At 42.2% G+C, this 22,912-nt stretch overlaps 2 protein-coding genes across 8 annotated transcripts in view; both read right to left on the bottom strand.

Annotated features, from left to right (window-relative positions):
• The window catches only part of LOC310866034 (phytanoyl-CoA hydroxylase-interacting protein-like), a 71,166-nt gene extending 59,552 nt beyond the window's left edge, over positions 1 to 11,614 (bottom strand). For 2 of the 4 annotated variants that reach the window (XM_083775324.1, XM_083775321.1), the window contains exon 1: positions 9,184 to 9,581. Coding sequence is in view for 3 of the 4 variants with exons in the window: in XM_083775321.1 (XP_083631447.1) it covers positions 9,184 to 9,331 (148 nt within the window). In the remaining variant the exon portion in view is untranslated. Of the gene's footprint in view, positions 1 to 3,746; positions 4,140 to 9,183; positions 9,582 to 10,341; positions 10,566 to 11,060 lie in introns of those variants that run through there. The other 2 variants (XM_083775323.1, XM_083775322.1) reach the window with 2 other exon arrangements.
• A 1,104-nt stretch (positions 11,615 to 12,718) lies between these two features.
• Positions 12,719 to 22,912, bottom strand: part of bicc1a (BicC family RNA binding protein 1a) — a 92,092-nt gene continuing 81,898 nt past the window's right edge. For 2 of the 4 annotated variants that reach the window (XM_083774856.1, XM_083774855.1), the window contains exons 15-21: positions 22,052 to 22,211; positions 21,907 to 21,946; positions 21,123 to 21,277; positions 19,875 to 20,031; positions 18,738 to 18,907; positions 17,977 to 18,076; positions 12,719 to 15,885 (exon numbers count right to left, since the gene is read on the bottom strand). In XM_083774856.1, the coding sequence (XP_083630982.1) occupies positions 15,758 to 15,885; positions 17,977 to 18,076; positions 18,738 to 18,907; positions 19,875 to 20,031; positions 21,123 to 21,277; positions 21,907 to 21,946; positions 22,052 to 22,211 (910 nt within the window). In that variant the 3' untranslated portion in view covers positions 12,719 to 15,757. The remainder of the gene's footprint in view (positions 15,886 to 17,976; positions 18,077 to 18,737; positions 18,908 to 19,874; positions 20,032 to 21,122; positions 21,278 to 21,906; positions 21,947 to 22,051; positions 22,212 to 22,912) is intronic. The other 2 variants (XM_083774857.1, XM_083774858.1) reach the window with 1 other exon arrangement.

Raw genomic sequence — 22,912 nt, forward strand, 5'->3', positions numbered from 1 at the left:
AATGTGGCCTGTCACTGTACTATGTGGGTTAATTTGTAGCCAGGTCCCCTGACTGATTTGGTATGACAACAATTATTAAGGATTTACATTATCAAAGGCTGTGGTATTTACGCTCCTATGGAGTGCAATAGTGACTGACCTCTAGTTTGTAGGCAAACCCATAAATTACCTTCAAGATCGCTTCTCATCAGACGAGATGGATTAAATTAATTAAATAAGCTCTATACTAGCAAACAAAGGCCACAAATCAACAGTTTTTATGTTTTTGAACCACACTACCAATATAAAAGGAACAGAAAGGCAGCTTTAAAATGTTTCGTTGAGATATTAACAGGTATAACTTATATTGTAGAGGAAAATATTATGCACCCGTGTGAAGTGAGGGGCGCTCATCATCTAATTCTGGCCAATCACCATTTGCGTCCTCAGTTTTGTCTTCAATGTTTGAGTTTACACACTTTTGTCTTCAATGTTTGAGTTTACACAGACCTTCAAAGCTGGACATACTGTAGGTGCCCCTAAACAGTACTAATAATTTGAAATCTGGCAAGGGACCCCGTTGCAAGCTCACTTCAGTTTTTAGGAAAACAGACTAACACTCTTGTAATCAATAATGTTTCTGAATCTGAACCCATCTGTTGCTTTATAGTGGCTTTAAGGGGATTGGGAGCTTTGCCTTTTGCTTTCATGTTGGAATATACTGTATATTACAACAACTACCACTGAAGCCCTATTTAGTTTTGTGAGCTTATAGATCTGCTATTTTTGCAGTGCTACTTTGTTCACGCTGCATTGTGAGCCTTGTGAGCTTGTCTGAGATTTATATCTGCTAAATAAATAAAGAAAAAGACAAAATGAAATTCATTATTTTTGTGCCTATAATGACATGCCCAAAATAGGGACGGCAGGCTGAAAGTGCCGTCAAAATGAAGGTACCACAGCTGGATCAAATAGAGGTCTCAGAGTGTGCACGCATGCACACGCACGCACGCACGCACGCACGCACTCACGCGCACACACACACACACACACACACACACACACACACACACACACACACACACACACACACAGAGAATGAGCTTGGTTACAGTAACGACAGCCATCCATCATGGCAACTTAATAATGTCGGTGGCAATGGCACAAATGACTTGTTAGATGTGCATTGTGTATTCAATTACCCCACATTGATACAACAACAAAATGGCGGCCTCAGTTGGCCCTGTGAGGGGCAATGAAAAATAAGATATCTCATTCTACTTTATGACAGCCAATTCATTACCATATCCTCTGAGCTTCACCCCACACTGTTTAGTCACATTAGCAGATTCAGTAACACCCTGCTATTCACCATTTGGGGTCGAACTAACTAACCAGATACAACACTATCCAACCCTAGGGTACAACACCAGGTACAACACTAATATCTAATACTATCCAACCAGGGTAAAACACTACCCAATCAGGGTACAAAAGTTAACAGGATATAAGACTAGGCTATGTAACAAGGCCAGGGTACAATACTAACCGGGTACAACACTATCCAATCCAATACTTACTCAACACACCATGTCCCCCAAAATAGAGTCAATTCAGTATGTGCCATAAGCATACTGGACATCAGCAAAGCAACAGAAGCCTTCTCATGTTAAGACTTAAATATTCATGATTTGGAAGATATATTTAGAAAGCTCATGTAGAACCAAGTTGAATAGTATAGTGGGAAAATGTGTCCTTATAACCCAACTGGCCAAAGGGCATTTGCTTCTCATGTCCAAGAAATCTCGAGTAGCCATGCATTTTAACACTTTGGGCTATGGCACGGAAGCAACCTCATGTGACACGAGTAATCTCTGGAGAACATTTAAACTGACAGTCTGATATCAAAACAAGTGCCTGGCAGCTTCAGGGGATCGATCCCAGACTACATCGCCCACATAGACTATGCTAGTATGCATTGCTCTAGAGTTCTAAATCCAGTTAGTGCCATGTTTAATGTCAACAGCAAGCCACAAATCAGTGTATACTGTATCAATAGGGAAATCAGACGATAATGGAACAATGCTTCAATTGTACTTGGCTGGAAACGTAGTATCCTGTCCTCAAACCTTTTCTGTTCTCCAACTGAAGCTGTACAGAAATGGTGGTTTGTGTTGCTCTATAAACAAAAGGGTATGTGGGTGTCTCAAGGGCACTATTTACACTGGAAAGCTTTGCTGATAAATACGATGTATTGTTGTGCTTCACAGTACAGTCCGACCAGGCAGAAAGCCCTCTACTGAACCTGCAGTCGTACAAAGTGCAGTGCTGGCAGTGGCACTGACAACTATAGTGTCCATAGTTGGGGCCAACTAACGGCCTATTCCTCAATTACTTAAACAACAGCTTTAAAATCAAGCCAGCGAAGCACTAAAGGGTTATAAACAGCATCTCACTGCATTGCATTATTAGGTGCAGCTCCGGTGGAAGAGAAGATGGGGCGGTGTGGTTGGTAGGCTACAATGGCTGCACTGTGATGTGGTGCTGGCGGGGGCTCCTTTTGTGGCTGAATGAAGACCACCATTGACACATTTAAGGGAGGACAAGTCAACTCTATGTGTTAAACCCCACTGGTCCACTTGAACCACTGAACCATCCATGTCTTTTTTGTGTTGAGAAGCCAATGCTGTCATCTTAATTCAAAAAGGGGATCAGCATGCTGTCCCTGCTATTTCACACTCTGAAGTCCATTCAGTGCTGTGTAATTACTGAGATGGGATAGAGGGAGTGAGTGAGAGAACGAGAGAGTGAAAGAGAGAGAGAGAGAGCGAGAGAGAATGTGTGTGTGTGTGTGTGTGTGTGTGTGTGTGTGTGTGTGTGTGTGTGTGTGTGTGTGTGTGTGTGTGTGTGTGTGTGTGTGTGTGCGTGCGTGCGTGCGTGTGCGTGTGTCGGATTCGGAGATTACACGTTTCTATGGGTGCAGCCATATTTGAGTCCCTCGTCATTTTGTCCGATGACTTGCTATTTCTTCCACAATCCAAAATCACTTGAGGGCCAGATCTGTAGGCTACACTGAAAACAAAATGTGATTAGAGACAGACAGTCCTTAATCTATGAATTTATCAAACGTCAATCAAATCTTAGCTGGAGCCTAAACCATTATTTAAGAGTGTATGCCAACACTTTGGGATTTCTGGATTAAAATGCCCCTGGGAAATCAAATACGAGTATGTTGCCTTTCAGCTTAACAATTAGCCTATTAATCATTTTACATGCAGAGCCAAGAGCCCAGAGAAGGGTTTTCATGGGCTTAAAGAGATGGTCAATAACTTTGTTTCAAATAAGTAAGTAAACCAGGCACTATATTGATTAATTAGCCTAATAGGTGAAACCAATGAGGAAAGCAGCAACCAGGTAAAGATACTGATAGCCTCTGTCCAGCTCCATGGTGCTGAATTAGTGACATATCGAGGAACAGTAGCCATAGTTGTGTATTCGCCTTTCCATTTTCTTCGTTTTTTGAATTTGTGTACATACATGGGCCTAGGCTATTAACAATTTTCGTGGCAATTGTGGACTGTGTGGTCATTAAAAATATCTAAACCCTACCCTCTCTGCTATTCTACACACGCGCCAGCGCACCATCCATCTGGACGACCGGCCCATAAACCTTTCAATACACAAACGCTGCAGCGCCTAATTAGAAAACAACAACAATATGCATAGAATATAATGAACTGCAGAGTACGACTGCTCTCTCTCCTTACCATCTCGTTCACATAACTGTATGGCGTCCAAGCTCAGGTTCTTGAGCATGCCCTCGCACGGACTCAAAGGACTGGTGATATTGTGCGCAAAGCCTGGTACCTCCATCTCCGCAGATGAGCCTGGATGATGGATATATGCTGGTTCAATGTCTCTTTGTTTTCACAGCAGGACTGCTATAGTGCTACCGTTCACATTCAACAAAGAAAGGCGAGTAAAAAGATGGATAGAATAGAAAGACTGCCGGCGCCGGTCTCCCGTCCGTTCCCTGTTCTCTCTCGCCTCTGTGTGGTGCGGTTGCTTAAGGCGCGTCAGCAGCGCGTCGTCACAGCAGCACACACACACTGCCAATTTGAGGCTGCAACGCGAGGGACTTTTTGCCGTTTACATCGACACAGACACAGACACAGACACAGACCCGTTGGCTGAATGCAAAGCGAAACTAATTGGGTTTTCCTGCATGCATGGGTTTCTTCTCGATATGCGATTCCGAGGTCTCGGAGCTACAAGTGTGTACTGTGTGTGTGTGTGTGTGTGTGTGTGTGTGTGTGTGTGTGTGTGTGTGTGTGTGCGTGCGTGTGCGTGTGCGTGTGTGTGTGTGTGTGTTGTGTAGCCTACTGTATGTACTGTATGCCCAGTCTGCGAATACTAGCGCCCCCCCGCAGGACAGCTGTAGCTGGATTAGTGATGAAAGAGCTCCGCAGATTCTGTGTCATTTTATGTAACCAGATTAGTGGCGCGGTGTTCCCCCTCGGGGCTTTTGTCTATCCAAAACAAACACCCGTACTCTCTTTATTTACCGTTAAACATCCCACTGGCAGCCACACATCAGGGCGAGGTATGGCCATGCATGCTGACAGGAGCGCAGGTGCAACATTGGACCAATAATTAGGTGGGGATGAATGATCATCTCAATTGCCTGCCAAGAATAATGTGTTTAAAATGATCTTTTGTTTGTACGCTACTAGAGGGCAACAGGTCATCTCGCCCCTTTGCCAACTCGCCCCCGCGAAAGGTGAAGACGGCTCGCCCCGGAATTTCGAAAAGTGAATACGGCTCGCCCCAAGCCGTGGCTAGCTCGCCCCCAACGCGTGGATATCTCGCCCCACAGCGTGGATATCTTGCCCCATGTTTATTTCATGTTTATTTTACCTTATTTCTCATATTAGAACATTTACACTTGATTGGACGTCTTGGTTGGTGCATATATGCAATGGGCTGTAGCCTATAAGGCACATCAGAGGGTGTGGTTTTCTGGTTCCACTGAAAAATCGGCCATTCATATTTCCCATAGAGATTTACAAAGATATGTCTATTATTTTAAGCCTAGAATTAAGCCATCCGGGATCCAGGTGATAAGTAATCCTGGGACCGAGGCTAGGTGATTATGTGAAAAAACATAATTGAATATTTCATTATACAACATAGGCCTATACTAGATTTAATACCCTTGTTAAAGTTGTATGTGGTTTTCTTTTTATTTTATTTCCTCACAGAATCAAGATTTTATGGTCAAGATTCACCAGGATCCTGGATGGCTTAATTGATTCCAGGCTTAAAATAATTGATGTAAATAGTATGTTTTGTAAAAGAAGAATGGACAATTATTCTGTGGAACCAGAAAACCACACCCACTGCTAAGTGCTATACATTTCGGATGTTAGACCGATCACTGGCGTTTCTGTGGCTAGGCGTGTAATTATCTCTCCCCAAACGCCACACCCAGTCTATCAGTTGTCCACAGGGACCAGACCCCCGGGCCACACAACGCTGTCAAGTATGGCTATACCGTCTACACATATATCACAACCTTGAGTCTGCATAGCATAATAATACCAGTAAGACGCCTGAGGGCAAGAAGCAACCTCACCCTTATGAGTGAGCGCTGGTGCTTTGGAATGGGGGGTCAGATCAACATATCCGCCTGGGTTATAGACTGCTGGGCGAGTGCTGCATGGCACTTTGGCATGGGGGGTCAGATCAACATATGGAATGAATTCTGTAGTGGCCATGGAGCGTGTCTTGAGTGTACAGGGTTTGATGAGTTCAGATCAACATATGGTCTGTCAGAACAGGTCAGCTCCATATATGGAGATCTAAGGGTGGCACTGGCAGCGGGGCCTGTTGAGAACTCTAGTTTTCGCCAGCTGCCGGGCGCGGCTGCACTAATAACTTTGGGGCAGGCCGGTCTATTTAAATGGCCAGTCAAAAGTCGAAGAGGTAGGATGGATGGGGAAGGATCGACATGGAATGTCAATTTAAAGAACAAAGAATAAAAAAGCATAGCAATACATCAAATACATACGAAGTAGTTATCACAAATCATACATAAGCTAAGAGCATAACAATGGAAAATCTATATAATGAAACTATGCATATATATACACTATACAGTGCTATTATGTTTACATAAAATGCTATAAGTCTACATAAACTGCTTTCTTAGTCTACATAAAAATGCTATCTAAGATACATAAGTTGAGCCTTTTCGTCAAGTACTACGGCAAGTGCTATGGGCTAAGGTCAGCTCCGTATATGGAGATCTAAGGGTTTGAGTTCAGATGTAGAGTTGCTGGCCAATATTGATGACATCAGGGATCTCCATCCCTGATGTCATCGATGTCACGAGGCATGACCATATATGGTCATGCCTGGTGTGACCAACCAAACAACTGACTGACGGGAAATGACAATTTCATAATAATTGCGACCTTCGGTCGCAATAACAACACTGTTTGGCATACAGACATCAATTGTTCAATTTATGCAGCATTTTTATAGCAAATCAATTATTGGATTTCCAGGCCTGCTCTATCTCTATCCCTATATCTATTTCTGATTTCATTTCGCGCCAGGAGAGAGACCACAGAGCATTTATCAGCTCTTCTTCAGAGAACACTAACTAGCTCAGCTGATGCGGCTGCGCCGATGGCAGCTAGACCATCATGCACCTCAGCCCTGAGTCACTCTGTCCAATAGGCAGGCAGGGGTAATAACCGCTGCGTTAAAGTGATTTATACGGGCGTTGGCCTCAAATAGGAGGAACCCTGTCACACACACAGAGCGTGTAAGTCTGCTTGTATAGGCCTAGCCCTAGACAGTTGCATATACTGTACTGTGAGCCTGTAGGTTTGTAGCCTATACATACATAGGCCAATGTGTGTGCTGCTTGCAATAGATAAAAGCTAACTAGTTAAATGTGATTCTAAATGTCATTACATTTTCTACATTCATGCACCATCTCTCCATCTCATTTTGCAAGCCAGGGAGCCTATTGGTTAGCGTGCCTTGTGTGTGCAGTGGACTGGAGGATGACTAATTGAGGTTATGTGAAGCAGGCGAATTAAACCTTTGATAAGCCCATAATCGCTATTCGCTAGGCTACTCTCTGCTTTGGGAGGCGCTACTACACCCCTATGAAGTGACAGTCTAAAACCTCATCAGCTGCGGTGGGTGCAGCATGGAGTTCAGTTCAAGTTAAAAACAGCACATTTGATTTTTTTGCAAAGGCTTAATACCATGTCAGGGGGGAGGATGGGTGTCTTTGCTGATGAAATGATCTGTCATTTGAAAATGAAAATATTCTAAGCTATTTATAGGTAGCCTATGTTATGCATTTAAAGTGTCAGTTACCACCATAATAGGTACAGTACAGTACAGTACAGTACAGTACAGTACAGTACAGTACAGTACAGTACAGTACAGTACAGTACAGTACAGTACAGTACAGTACAGTACAGTACAGTACAGTACAGTACAGTACAGTACAGTACAGTGTGTGCGTGCGTGCAGGCTGCTGCACTGGCACCAGCAGATTAACAGAGCATTTTAAATCACTATGAGTTTACTTATAACACAATGTAGGATTTTAGGCTACTACTGAATATAAACTATGGGATTGGAAATATACTCCACAATCCAGGATCTGCAAAGCAACGAATGAGCTGAAAAGTGCACAAATTAGACATTTAGGTTCCACGCTAAGACGGGCTCATTGCCATGCCATCCACTATGCTGACACCACACTTGCTGACACCCCCCCCCCTTCCCCCCTCTCTCTCTCTCCATACGCCCCCTCCTTTTTCTGTGCTCATCTAGCACTGGTTATAGAGTTGGATGATGAAGCCAAGTGATCCTGCACCCCCCTCCCCTCTCTCCTCCCTGCATCCATCCATCCTCCCATTCCTTCTCCCCCTCCCCTCCCAGCCTCCCCCTGAGGGAGAGTCACTATGTATTAGTGTCAGCGTACTATCCGAGCCGCGAGAGGAAGTGAAGGGGAGGGCAGTGGGAACGATTCCCACAGAGCCACGGCCCAGTCTGCCGTTCTGACCCGGGCTATGGATCCCAATAGCTCCTGCACCCTCCCCCGCTCTTAGCCTCCTCATGTTCTCGCATTTCCTACGACCTAGTGTTCACTTTTTCCACTTCCTCCCTACGTCCTCTCTGACCCCTTTCTTTGCCACTTCATTTCCATGATACCTCTCCTTTTATAGCCTTCCAAACTTTCGTCTAATAATTATAACAACTAATGACACAGCGTGTGTGTGTGTGTGTGTGCGTGTGCGTGTGTGTGTGTGTGTGTGTGTGTGAGTGTGTGCGCGCATGTATGTGTGTGTGTGTGTGTGTGTGTGTCTTTGTGCGCGTTCGATGTACAAAAATGCTGCTATTGGGGAGGATGTTTTATAATTCACCATCAAAGCAAGACTGCAAGTATTACCAACCAAGTACAATCTGTCAATCTGGTATCCCGACACCCACACTCCACTCTGTATAAACCATCATGATTCTGAACGCCTAGAATCCATCGCACACAGAACAAATGGATGTAGTGTATACAAAAATGTGTATATTGCTCGCCACGACTGGATTGTTGACCTAGTGTCTGATGCAGTTCGAAAATATGTGCCATCTAGTGCTGCAATGTATAAACATTCAAAAGTGTTACCAGATTGGTACAGCTGTGCATGCGATGTCTTTGCTAACATCCCAAATACACCTGATGTTGTCTTTTTTTATTCTGGAGGTGGGCTGTGTCTTTGTTTTGTACATGGACCAGGCATTCCAAGATAAACATTCTACGTAAGTACCAACCATTACTTGGAAGTATAACAAACCTGGGGTATCGCTGTAGATTTGCCATACTGATATTCGGAAGCCTGGGCCATGTGCATAAACTGACCATGAGTGGCCTAAGAATAGCTGCCATGACAAAGAGCAAAGCCAAACAACTTGCCAAATACATGTTCTGTTTCGGCTGTTATAGGCAGCTTGTGTGTGTGGAGGAGCCATGTTTATCCTTAACTGAACATGAAATGTCAACCCCGTTATATTTGTTTCCTTGTCAAATTAATTGTAATTTGTGGATTCAAATAAAGAACTAATATAAGGCCGTATTCATATTAATACGGTGCAACACAACCACATATAAATTAGGCTTACGTGTCATGCTTTTAGAAGTCCAGCTGAATTTGCTCACTCTGCTGTGCCAGGAGATCAGGCCAGGGTCCACGTGAGTCCAGTGACAGATGGAGGGATAGCAGGGAGCAGACATAGATAGATATATAGGAGGATTGAGAGAAGAAAACATGGATGGTGACAACAAGGGGGAGAGGGATAAAGGGTAAAACACACACACACACACACACACACACACACACACACACACACACACACACACACACACACACACACACACTTACTTTAATAATTTATTTATGTCCACTTAAGAGATACAATACAAAGTACAATTATTTACAAAGTGCTGTACAGAATGCAATCAGCAAATCCCGGACAAATACCCACACACCCCCCTTCAAGGGTACACGTAACAGCGTCTTCGCCATATTTAATGTAGAGAGGGAGAAACATGCAGAGAATATGGAATGTAATCACTGTACTTTATCTCTTATTATAATTTCCTATCTCCCTATAGTCTACTATAATGGTAGGTTAATATGCTTTTATGTATTATCATCACATACTTACACCATGTATAATGGGCCTAGATGTCTTTCGACATTGAAAAGGACAGTTCTAATAAGCCAGTGTGGAGCACAGGGCACAACGTTTACTGTTTATGCGCATACAGAAGACACTACCATTCCCCTAGCTAACGGACGGACGGACGGACGGACGGACGGGAGATGCAGGTTTTCATAGTAAATGCGACCATGGAACAAATCACTATTTTCGGGTTTCTGAACCAGAATTACCCTTCATCACAATTCTAGGGACTACCCAATGAGAGAAGGGAGATCCCACAAACTGAATTTTATATATATTATAGCAGCAGTTTATTGAGCTGAGTTACAACGTTTCGGTCTCACGTTACGGGCTGCTTCTGGGAACATTTTGGAATATTCCAGACCGAGAGTAGATATAGCCTGGGGAGTGGGACACATTTAAACTAAATTGACGTTGTACCAAATTGTACAACCATTTAAAAGAATTAGATAAATCATGAGTGGCATTCTTGGCCCACGGGACTAAAGCTGAGACCCACTGTGATCAAGAATACATGAGAATGCCGCTATCAGAGCTGTGCTCACAGAGCATCAAACGTACAATAAAGAAAACATGAAACTGAAAAAGCACCACCTCGTGTCCAAGGCTTCAGCTTTGACCGATCGTCTGTAGGCCCTATTTGATTATTTGGGAGGTCACATTTGACGCCTTCGAGGATAAGAATGTGATGCCTCAAGCATTATGTGGACCATTGTAGATTGTAGACTCAACATGAAAATAATTCAAAACTTTTAAAAGGACAGGGATACCATTGTACTCACACATGTACTCGGTAGAACTGCAGTCAGAGGATATACCTAAAACGAAGGAATGAATTGAAAGAGGTATTAGTTGCAATTCAAAACAGTACTTTTGTATAAGCAGACACACAGGTAAACATGGACAGAAAGGAGACACAGGTAACAGAGAGGCAGAGATTTTGAAGCCAATTCTATCCTGGATGAGAGCCAACATTCAAGGTATTTGCCACATTAGCATACGTGTCACACCACCCATCATTTACGCCTTTCCTTTCCAAGGTCCTGGCCAGCATAATGGTGCATGCTGCCTTGAACAGCACTGGGTTTTAAATGGGTAGGCAGAGGGGAGAGTTCACACATGTTTACTAGCAATTAAGATCCTCCGATATCCACAGTCCTTCCTCTGTGACCTACACAAAAGATATCAGTGTTAATTTTACTCATCGAGTGTACAGATGTAACCAATGGGTTTTGGTTACATTTGTACACTCGGTTGACGGTTACATAATGCATAAATGATGATTGCGAGAGTGAGGTCTAGCCAACACCAACTTGGGATTTCTGGATCTTGAGCTCTGCAGTGTTGTCAGCCAAGCTGTCGTGCTGCAGTACGTCTACGTAGGTGGTACGCTTCTTTCCCCTCCTGGCTTTGCCATGGGTTGGCTTCCATAGAGTCAATTTACTTGGCTCAAGTTCTGGGTGCCTGCCGCAGTGCCCTGCCAGCCTCATCCTTCTCTCTGACTTTGTCCGTGACCCGTGGTAGATCTCCATAGAGGTCCACATTACTGATGCAGTGCAACAAGAAAAAGCCCTGGATGGAGTCTACACATGCATAAATGAACACTGGGGATTTTACTATGTACTGTCTCCAGTACCAAACAGCACAATACAAAATTGAAATTAGTAATGGGGGTCAGGCATCAGCTGCCTGAGTTAATTAACAGCACTTTTAGAAAAAGGTTTTATAGCACTTTCTTTTTAATTTTTTGAGTATTAGCAAGGGGCATAATAACTCATAAATATTTGCATAACCTTATTACCACTCATTACCTCCAGGGGAATGACCACACTCTCTCTAGCGCGGTCATGCTATATACAAACACAAGGGTGTTTTGTTTTTGTGTCCCCTGCCTTGGAAAACCACACTTGAAAATGTCAGAAGATGAGTCACTCATTGGTTTACCACAAAAGCTACTTCAATGGTTCAACGACACCACCTGTTACTGCATTGGGTGAGAAACTTTCTTCTTTCCTCATCTTGTCAATTCGCTAAAGGAAATACTTGACCATATAAAATGACCAAATGCACACCAGTCATAAGAGACCCACGCCAAGTTTGAGACCCGAAACTATCTGAGTTACGCCAGGGACAGATTTTGTGTGACAGACACACTCACAGGCGGATATTCTGTGAATTATAGATAAGCTGGTAATGTGTTTTGGTCCCTAGCAATCTATGCCTCACAGTCACATGTGAAAGTGGAGGAGGGGGGACCCATTTCAAGTTGTGACAGTGCCCCCTTGAGGCTTTAAATACCACTATGCCGGCAGTCAGCATTCAGAGCACAGTCATCGCAGAATTCCATTTCAGCAAATGCCATGACAAAACGGCTGTGTTGTTCTGGAGGCCCTATTAGATGTGAAATGGAAACACAGTGGCAAGTAAAAGAGGGCAGAAGTTAATCTGTAGCAGTGAGGGGGGAGAGTACAGGGACAGTCTACTGTTGTGTTGGTGACCTCACTTAAATGTTCTCTGCTGACCTTTTGGCCCAGTCTTGATTTCATTACAGGGGGAATTGATTACTGTACATGCTCACAGAATCTCACACCCCGGAGGGAAACCAAACCCACTGCAGCTGAACAATTTACATTGGTGAGATTGAAATAGTCTGAAACAAGGGTCATAGTAGGCACTGGCAGGTATAATATTCTGTGTCCCTGGTGAGTCAATTAATTCTGTAAAATTGTACATGACATTAACATTTGCCTGTGGTAGTTTAACATTATGAATAGTACATGATAAAACCGTATACTGTCAATACTAAAGCAGAAAACATATGGTTAATAGCAACATCTTCAGTTTATGGTAGACTAGGATATAGTCACTTACCTAGCGTTAGATGAACATTCCATGTGCATCTAGTGAATAATATTGGTAATATAAAGTATAAACAAAACCTATACGGTAGTGAGGTCAAACAAGACAAAAATGGGCTGTATACATTTATTTACTTTGTACTGTAATAGAATTTCAATGTTTGAACAAACAACATTTTTTTGCCCATTTCACAATTACACCAAAAAATAAAATCCTCCCAATGAATATATCTGCACTACAAATACAGTTAGAATAACAGTTGCATCAACAGATGACACAGTGGAAAAGAGCAATGGCCAGAAATGCAATGTTTACTCTTGGATTCTGTGGAACCTTGTGCAGAACTGTACCTTTTTCCCTCACACAAACAGTTGCATGAGACGAAAAGTCGTATAGGCATTACATTAGTTCCTTAGTGGTTTACATTCATCGTAAATGTACCATTTGGTCTAATGCAGTACAAAGTAGACCCTTACAAATAAATCCCTTTGGGAACAATAACTGTGTGACTAACACACAACAAAATATAGACATAATTTCCATTCAATCAAGGGAATAGACTAGATAAGCGGTAAACGCTTCAGACTACAAAACAAGTCCCTTCATTAATCTGCAATAACATGCATCAATTATTCTCTTATTATTTTTTCTGTTTTGTTTTAAACAACATTCACTTGATAAGACTAGAACCTATATTGCCCTGTGAGCAAAACACATCCAAACAAGGTGACACTTGGCCCGGACGAAAACAAATGTCTGCTAGGCAGGAACACGAGTCATGACACTGAGAGAAACAGTGTTCCAACATTTTCACTTGTAGTACCATGATGAGTGTGGGGGGGGGGGGGCGACTAAGCGCTGGGTCTCCTCTCAAGATAAAGAACCCCTTTCTAGCTACTGCCCCTCCATCTTTCTCTAAACCTTAAAAGGAAAACAAATAAAATAAAAACAAATTCCTGGTTAGCAATAGCAACCGTGTCACAATATTATTTAGCACAATGTTATTTTCTTGACAACCACATTGAGAATGGCTCAAATCGGACGAGAGGTTAGCATGAGAAGTGGTTATGCGATGAGTGATAAACGAAAAGTCAATCTGAAACAGGGAATTGATGCTAGCACTAATGAGTGACTGACTGCCCTCTGCTGGTGTAATGGTTCATGGTGTTACTGCAATTGCTTGGAACCGTTACAGATTAATTACTGTGCTCGTATACATTTCTCAGAAATGTATTCCACTTACTCAACTACGCAAAATACTCTCATTTACCAAAACGATAAGTAATGTCTACAGTCCTAATTAGTATTTGTTCCTACTGTACTACATTCAATTAATTTAGTAAAATCTAATATTCCACGATGATGCTTGGACCAGTTCACTTAAGTGCAGTTGATCCTTTAAGAACACTCAAAATTCTTTGGGATTTGGGGGTTAACGGTTCAGCTTCAAAGCCAAATTCTCAGATGAATTTTACATTCTGTAATCATCCAAAGTTAATGAACCCTCAGGAAGGATGTTTCCTAACTAAAACATAAAACAAAAGCCCAGAACAGGCACACGCTTCGACGCTATTAACACTGCTGCTGCTGCTTACTTCATCAAGCACACAGCTGATTCAGATTTCCTTTCCTTTCCTTTAGATTGCAACAAATGACTAGACAATCCTAGACTTCTATTTATCATTTGAAATAGCATGGTCTGTTGGTTTTGATTAAGTGGACCAAGCATAAATGAAACGTATTCAAGACGCTATCACATGAATCTAACATGGCTAAGAGTATACTGTGATGGTACCTCCACGCTGGGAAGTAATGTCAGTCAAGTTTACAACAAAATGCTATTCTTCCTATGTAAATTAACTACTCCCTGCTGAAGTACTAGTAATGCATGTTGGCATTTTCACTAACAAACACGATGGCTGGACTTGATGAACACTTCTAAATGGATGTTTTCCCCACTCTCAGTGAGACTGTGAGAGGTAAGGAAGACAAAAGGCGTACAGTTCTAGTAGCATAGATTGTGTTTCAAACACACAGATTCCATGCACACAGAGGGGGCCCACGGAGAGGCCAACACTGACAAAATGAACCATGAACAAGACAAAAGGCCACGTACTCTCATCAAACAGAAAAGGAACAGAACCACAGAGAGATGCCTATTGACACAATCAGAGAGAGAGAGAGAGGCCTGTAGCGCTCAGACTAATTGCCTCGTCGCTCTGCTGCGGTCTAATGGCGCAGCCATATAACGGCTCCACAGATTATGGGGCAAAAGAAAAGAAAAAAAAAGGGCTATCAAAGTCACTAATAACAATCTAATTACAAATCATAGAAACTCATTCATAAACATATAAAAAAAGGAAACCATACAAAATATATATGTAAACTGATTACCATTAAACACTCCTCCCCTTCCCCTAAAATGATAATAAAAAGAAAAATCGTAACACGAGTACAAAATATTAGATTTCGTTTTGTTTTAACTGCAAGACAGCTGCAGGAGCCTGTTGCTGGACACAGAATACATCAGAGGAATGTCCACCAATCACAAAACACTGAGGCCAGCCAAAGGTCAAAATGTCAATGATGATATCTTTTTTGGTGTGTGTCAAGGTTCGACGATGTCACTGCTTTGGCACGATGACCTGGTTTCCGCTTGGTTTCACAACGCCCTAATCTCACTGGTTAAGTGCTTACATTTGGCTAGGTACAAAATACATCTGTGCTTTGAGTTAATAAAACAAATGCATAGGAAATCAGGCTTTCACAGGCAAAAGTCTAGTATTGTTAAAGTGCATGTCATTGACACAACAGAATACAACTAATGTAGATTGTATCAATGTGGAAAATGATTGTACTAATCATTCTGCCTGTTCCCTTCGACCAAAAAAAGTGGACAAAATACTGGACAGTACCCTTATTTCCAGAACAACCTTCATATAAAAAGAATCCCTTCTTCCTTAATGGCACTTCATTCATGTTAAAACTATGGCTTTTTTTCATTTGGCAACAAGTAGAACTACAGTAGACCAACTACTAGCCTGGACAGGTTGAATCCTGGGCTAACTGAGGTCTAGAGAAAAGGCACTGGAGGCTTGGTCTCTATCACGGACAGTTCTGGGGCAGCATGGATGGAGGGTCTGGGGGGTTCCTACCACCGGCCGCTGATGCTGGCCATGTCCGCGTGAAACTGGCGAGAGAGACGACCGCTGGCACCTCCCTCCAGGAAAGAAGACCTGATGGGCGGCTCAAACAGCTTCCTCCGGTTCTTGTTTAACTCTGCAGGAAAAAAAAGAAAGAAAAGCAAACCGCAAAACCCTCGGTCACAGGATGCACGATGAAAAGATTCCACACAAACACGGTATGTTTTCCGTTGAGAGAACTCTTTGACAGTTCTGATGTGTACTGACTGTACTCACCATGTTATGTAAACTATATTGCACCATGACGTGATTGGGAATAAATACAACCAGGGGACATATTAATTTAGTTTTCCTTGTGTTATGACTCGGATTGACACAGACAAGAAAATTGCCATCAAATTGCCACAGGATTGGCTCACGTCAACCGAGAGTTTATTTTTCGTAGACACCTGGTATCGCATGTCAGATCGATCCCTGCAGGCCGGTCAAAATACCTTGATGAAAATATGTCAACACAACAACCCCGCATCTGTGAATTATTCACATGATGGCCGTGTCTCTGTTCCATGCCAGCAAAAACCTCCAGTCTGATTATCTGACAGGTACAGTAGATCATTCCAACTTCTCTTTTCATTGGCATACATACTGGAAGTGCAAACCTGGACCAGATTGACTGGCACTCTATCTCTTTTTGAAAGGAGAGATTGAGACTTGACATAAAAGGACATAGAGACCGTGAGTCTTTCCAGCAGTGATCAGCATTGACCGGTTCTTGGCTGTGCAGCACATACAGTACATGGAACCAAACTGTGGCCCTGGGGCACCCTCTCTGCTTCCACAATAATCACCATATTGACCATGCATGAACATTTCTCCAGCAGTCCTTGCTGTCAAACCCTGGCTCTGATTAATAGTGTCAATTATCTCATGTAATCCTGGGCGCTACACTCCCTCTGCCAACCTCGGGAGAGCAATGGACTGACCTCATGATTCAACGCATGAGCATCCAAGCCGCTTCTTTTCACCTGGCGGGGGGAGTTTCCAGGGACAGCGTCCCCAGCGGAAATCGAACCCATCTTTAATCATTTTTAACAGAATGTTAACAGCAGATCACTGTCTTAAAGCTCCTGATGGCAACAATAACATGATAAAACAAATATTATGCAAACTCTAAACTCACCGCACAGCAATATCCAAAATAATGACATGTGTAATGAACTGTGAAAACCATTACATGCATTTTAAATTCAACAACAGTCTGTCAATATAACGAGGCAGCTGCTGCAAGGGGAGCAATGTCAATATCAATGCACTCATCTGATAAGAATTTGTCCAACTCCCATCTACTCCCGGGGTGCATAAAACTTAATGTTATGAAAGATAAATTATTCAACAGTAATCGTTGTGAGAAAACGGTTTGATCGGCTCTACTATGGTTCGCTGAAAAGTGCCTCTTCTTTCAAATCCACATGGCAGAAGAAATTACATCTGCTTCAGCTTTGACAAGTCTTGGACCAGATTATCTATGTGTAACCGGGGTGCCACAAAGGCACGTGGCAGATATAATACTCTACAAGTAATTAATGAAAACCATATAAGCCAATTTCAGGCTGCATCTCAACGTTGGCAGGGCCTACGGTCTAGTTGGCAGCAGTGACTAGTATCAAGACAGAACAGTGCGCTCATGCCATGACCTCCCACACCAAAGGGGGGAGGTTGAGCTCAGAGTGCTCTATAGTGCTTGGGTGACAACACACGTGTAATAATTGTATGTGGATATGGGTGTGTGTGCAATTCTTACACATTTTTCAGAATTTCTGCTTTCATTATACATATACGTGGAACAGTACAGAGATGCGGCTCTAGCTTTTATGGGACACTGGGCGAACAAAAATGATATGTCTTTATGCACTTATTGATCAAAGAGAGAATAGAGACCAAATTATAACAACCACTTTAACTAATTCTAGGGACAAGACACCCCCAAAAATAATCAATATCAGCATAATATAGAACGTTGCGTTAATTTTAAGGAAAGTAACTTAACGGAAATACTTTTGTTGCAGGTCATGATGATGAAACAATGTGAAATTATATCCAATGTTGATGCCTTATTCATACAGGTTGATTATTTTATTCGTGCAATTACGGTTGGCACTAATTTCTATTCATTACAGACGACACTACGGGAGCAGCGTAGAATTGAACTTGAACACTGATATTGTACCTGAGATGGCAAGTAGCATTTTCCTCCGGGCTCCAAATGTGGTGATGCCCAGTTCCTTCAGGTCCTGGTCTGTCAGAGTTAGGAACGTCTGGAGGTCAATCTGGAATCCACATCCAACCACAGTCAACACTACCATCAAACTATATGCCAATATGTACTGCCAATGCTCTAAGGCAGCTATCCAATACAAGCCGACTGATGTGGAGTCCTAGTCCACCGATTACCAATGTTTTTACCAATATTGTGTTTATAAAAGGAAACGAAGAAAAGAAAAATCAAATACATTTGTTTTTCAAAAATAGAAAATTCAAAAATATCCTGTTCAAGCTCACAAGGCATCACAATACAGTGTGAGATTGGAGGTTGGCTATTTTAAACTTTTGAAAACCTTCGCCTATAATGACAGGAACAAATTGGGGAGACGTCATAATTGCCAACCCCTACAGGGTTTTTAAGCATTCACATTCTTATTGACTTTGTGTATCATTTTTAAATATTCTTGTAAGTGAAAACAAACGAACAAAACCGATGTCATCAAAAACTGGGTATGCCTAAACCATTTTGGGCAGGAACCCCTTTTGGTATTTTAAACATTATGTTATAATTTAGCTATTGAAAAATAGCATATCTACAAGCTCATAGCGCACCACCGAGTGGCGCACTACGAGCTTGTAGGTCTGCTATTTTAGAAAAATGAGGTCAGGCCTAAATGGCCTAATAATAAATAAGGTACTGAGAGGGGCTCTCAGTGACGACGATACCTCTTGCTGCTGGAACACGTCGGTGTACTTCCCCAGGCCCAGCTTGCTGAAGAGCTCAGGCAGGTCAGAGCCTTTGAGAGATGAATTCAGGTTCAGGCTGCATCCATTGCTGCCGGTCACAGAAGAGATGCAGTCCATGTAGTTACTGCTGCTGAGATAGTGCTCTGCAGCTGTAAAAGCACAAAACAAAACATTTATTAATATATTATACATTACAGTATGTGATCAAATTTGATCTCTCAACACATGCAGCTATATTATAAGTATAAAATTGATAACCTTTACCACAAAACACAGAATATCTGTCAATATACATTTTGAGGAGGGCAATAACATGTGTTTCATGCCAGTAGATGCAGTAGCTTATTTCTCCTTTGTGACTAACTAGGCTTGCAGGCAGTTTCCTTGAACCACACACACACACACACACACACACACACACACACACACACACACACACACACACACACACACACACACACACACACACACACACACACACACACACACACACACACACACACACACACACACACACACACACACACACACACACACACACACACACACACACACACACACACACACACACACACACACACACACACACCCCACGTTAACTGTCAGAATGATCTTCCCACTTTCATGCTCAGAATGAAACATTGGAAAGTAAGTGGGTGGTGTTTTTCTCTGAGGTGAACATATCGATGAGAACTCTCTGCTATCAGTTTATCAACACAGACGGCAGCATTAGCAAGATGCACTTTTAAATGCCAGCTTTCTCAAATACTTTTTTTTTGCCCCTCAGAATTCAAGCGATACAAACGTTTGTTGTAATTAATCATAATGTTAACCAATTTCAGCTTTTCAATTTTGGGCACATAATTATGGGCAGAAAGAAACAATCCTCCATAATACAGTAAGTGGTTAATTTAGTTTTAACCGATTACTCCGTCACAAACAATTATGCTATATTGTTGATGTTTCCAGGTTAATCGACGGTACTTGGAAGACTAAAATGAACTAATACACATCCATAATAGGTGTCACTGTGGTCCTCAAAGCTCTTCGGGTACTTGCTAATACTCGCAGTCGCTACAGTAGATATACAGTTACTGCAAAAGATGCTAAGCTGACCAGATTTGTTCTGCTTCCTCTTGGGGCTGCCAACAGTGGTGGGGAATTCAGCATGGCTGGCCAGGATGCCACCGTTCCTGTCTCGCCAGTTGTCTGAGTCGCTCCTCGCCATAAGGCATTCTCGGCTGCCGGAGTTGGACATGGAAAGGGGGGAGCCCTGAGGGAGAGCAGTCGGATTAGCGGATGACTCCAAATACACAGTATTTACACAGTAAATTATGCCATTTGTAACTCCATGAGTTTACAAATGGACCCTTATGTAAGCAGTCACTAGGATCACAAAAATCAAATCAAAATAGTTAGTTAACTCAAGTTACTGTTGATTACAGTAAAATGTACGTACATGTACACAAAAAATTCTGTTCTAGTGTTCTCCCAACTTAACAAGTTAACTTCCGCCGTGTAGCCACTAGTGGTAGTTAGCTTGCACCCGCTGGATTTGGACAGATTACTACTCAAGCACTTCCGTTTTCCTGTCTCGCAAAATGAGAGAAGAGAAATGTTAGCATTACTGTACCGTATGTGTTTTTTGTATATGTTTTCCCCTTTTTTACCTCCTTTTATGATGATTTCCTGTTTTTGGCTATAGTGTATATTTGTATGTCTCTAAATGTTATGATTAATTGAAAACGGTGGACCCTCTTGTAAACAAGTGTAATGCTTTATGGTGTCGTCCACTCACAGTTAACAGTTTTTGTATTGAGCTGTGCATTGAGTTGTGTAAACTGTTAATAAATACTTCTATCAAACTCAATCAATCAAACACAATGTCTATCTTTCTCCAGAAACGGTAATATTTTAAACGAGATGGTGTGAAAAAAAACAAACAAAACACACAAATCAGGTACCATTTACACAGATTCAGTTTCAGCAGGACCATTAAGAGGGCGGACCGGACCGCCCACGCATTATCTAGTCCCCCCTCAGCCACTATAAAACACAAGGTAACCTAAGCCCCCAGTAAAGACCTCAAATTTGAGGTCCGGGCTGCTCTTCCGCTCTATCCTTTATAACTCTATGAGGTAACCTCACAAATCTTGTGGCTTATTGCTTCATTACGACACCATCAAGGCCTGCCAAAATTGTTTTGTCGACAAAATGAACTGTAAAATCGTATGATATTTAGTCGACTGAAACTGGACTAACACTAAAACATTTCAGTTGACGTTATTCAAAACAATCACCATCTTACACTCAAATGGCATATAACACAGTATAGATTATAGAATGAGAGTCAGGTTCCACTACCTCATAGGTGGTGCTCATGCTGGGTTTGTAGGGGACATGGTTGGCCCTGCGGAGCTCCTTAATGGTTTCTGCTGGCATGGACTTGGAGAAGCCCAGGCCGCTCCATGTGTTGGTGGGGGTTCGAACCTCAGTCACCACTGGCTTCTTCAGCATGGCTAGAGGACACACACACGCGCACACACACACACACACACACACACACACACACACACACACACACAATGCTTTGTCATAACATTTCTATACATTCTTTTATGCAGCCTTTCTGAAGGGCAGTTTGACAGAACGCACACTTAAAGACCCTCTAAAGCATGTATTTTAAGTTTGTCACGCAACAGAATAATGTGTTTTAACCATTTTAACCATGTGTTTTTGTGAGAGTGAGTGAGTGAGTCAGTCAGTCAGTCAGTGAGTGAGTGAGAGAGAGGGCTGTACTAACTAATGACAGTCAGTGACACACTGGAATATGCCTACAGTGTGTCATCAAGCTATGATTTCAGCCCCCCCCCCCCACAATAATTAACACAAAGACAGTGGAAAAACTGTTTAAATGGTCTAACTCCACAACTCCACAAGTTCAGTATTTGTTTTACACATTTTCAGCCATCACTTTTTGCATAATGCGTTTAGAAACAAAATCTTAGAGATGTTGGCTGTGTTGAGGAGTCAATCTTCTGTGATCTTTGGTTTATCGCACTTCATTTACCAAGATGCCCAACATCTACAACGGACTTACACAGAAGGTAAATAAGTAATGAGATAGAGACAACGGATCAGCACTTACCTTTGGTCGCCAACAGCTTTTTCTGTTCATAGTCGAAAGCCTGAAAAGACATTAGGCAGTCTCTAGTTCGTCACCATTGACTTAACCAATAAAATGTATAACCAAGTGTGTCCATGTAAATTAAATAACACGCGTGTTTACATACGTCTGTGTGTACCTGCATGTTGGCAAAGGCTGACTGGATCCTCTCTCTCTCATTCATTTGCGCTGCCCTCTCTGCCGCCCGCTCACTCCCTGGCGCCCTCTTATCTGCCACGGGACTGTCTGACGGACTGGACTCATCGTCTGACAGGAGGCAGTCGGACCTGTTTGGAGTGTGAGGACATTTGTAAGATAACGTCAGGATTAAACATTTGAGTAATGGTTCACATGTGGCAAGTAGTACGGGCAAAGAATAGCACTGTGTAACATGCCGCGCATTTTTTATTAGGGGTGTAACGATACATTTTAACAGGGATACGATACGTATATCACGATACATGGTTGACGATACGCTACATGGACGATATTGGTTCATTATGGCGATACATACAATATGATTCGATTCAATGATTTAAAATCGATACAGTAACTATTTAGCAAAGAGACTCAGTCCTATATGTTGTGCCACCCCTTACCCCTTATCCCTAAACTTATTTGCCATTTTTTACTATATTAAAACATTTTAAAATAGTACAAATAGCCGATCTACAAGCTAACAATGTGTCGATGTAGATTGGCTGGTTGAACTATTTTTAAATGTTTTAAAATAGTAAAAAATAGCAAATACGTTTAGGGATAAGGGGTGGCAAGATGGAGACCAAAATCTGTGTGAAACATGTGGATAGTGCAGGTTTTTCAAGGGAAAATGTATGAATATGGATATAAATAAGTAAACAGTGTTTATCTGACAAATACATAGACATTAGAATTGATCACATATACACCAAGTCGTACCTTGACATGAACACAGAGAATACACACATTTATCAATAGATCAAGCATAGCGATATTCATTTTTTCTTCT

Source organism: Protomyctophum parallelum (assembly GCF_964188405.1).
Source record: "Protomyctophum parallelum genome assembly, chromosome: 10".
In the NCBI taxonomy this organism is placed as follows: domain Eukaryota; kingdom Metazoa; phylum Chordata; class Actinopteri; order Myctophiformes; family Myctophidae; genus Protomyctophum; species Protomyctophum parallelum.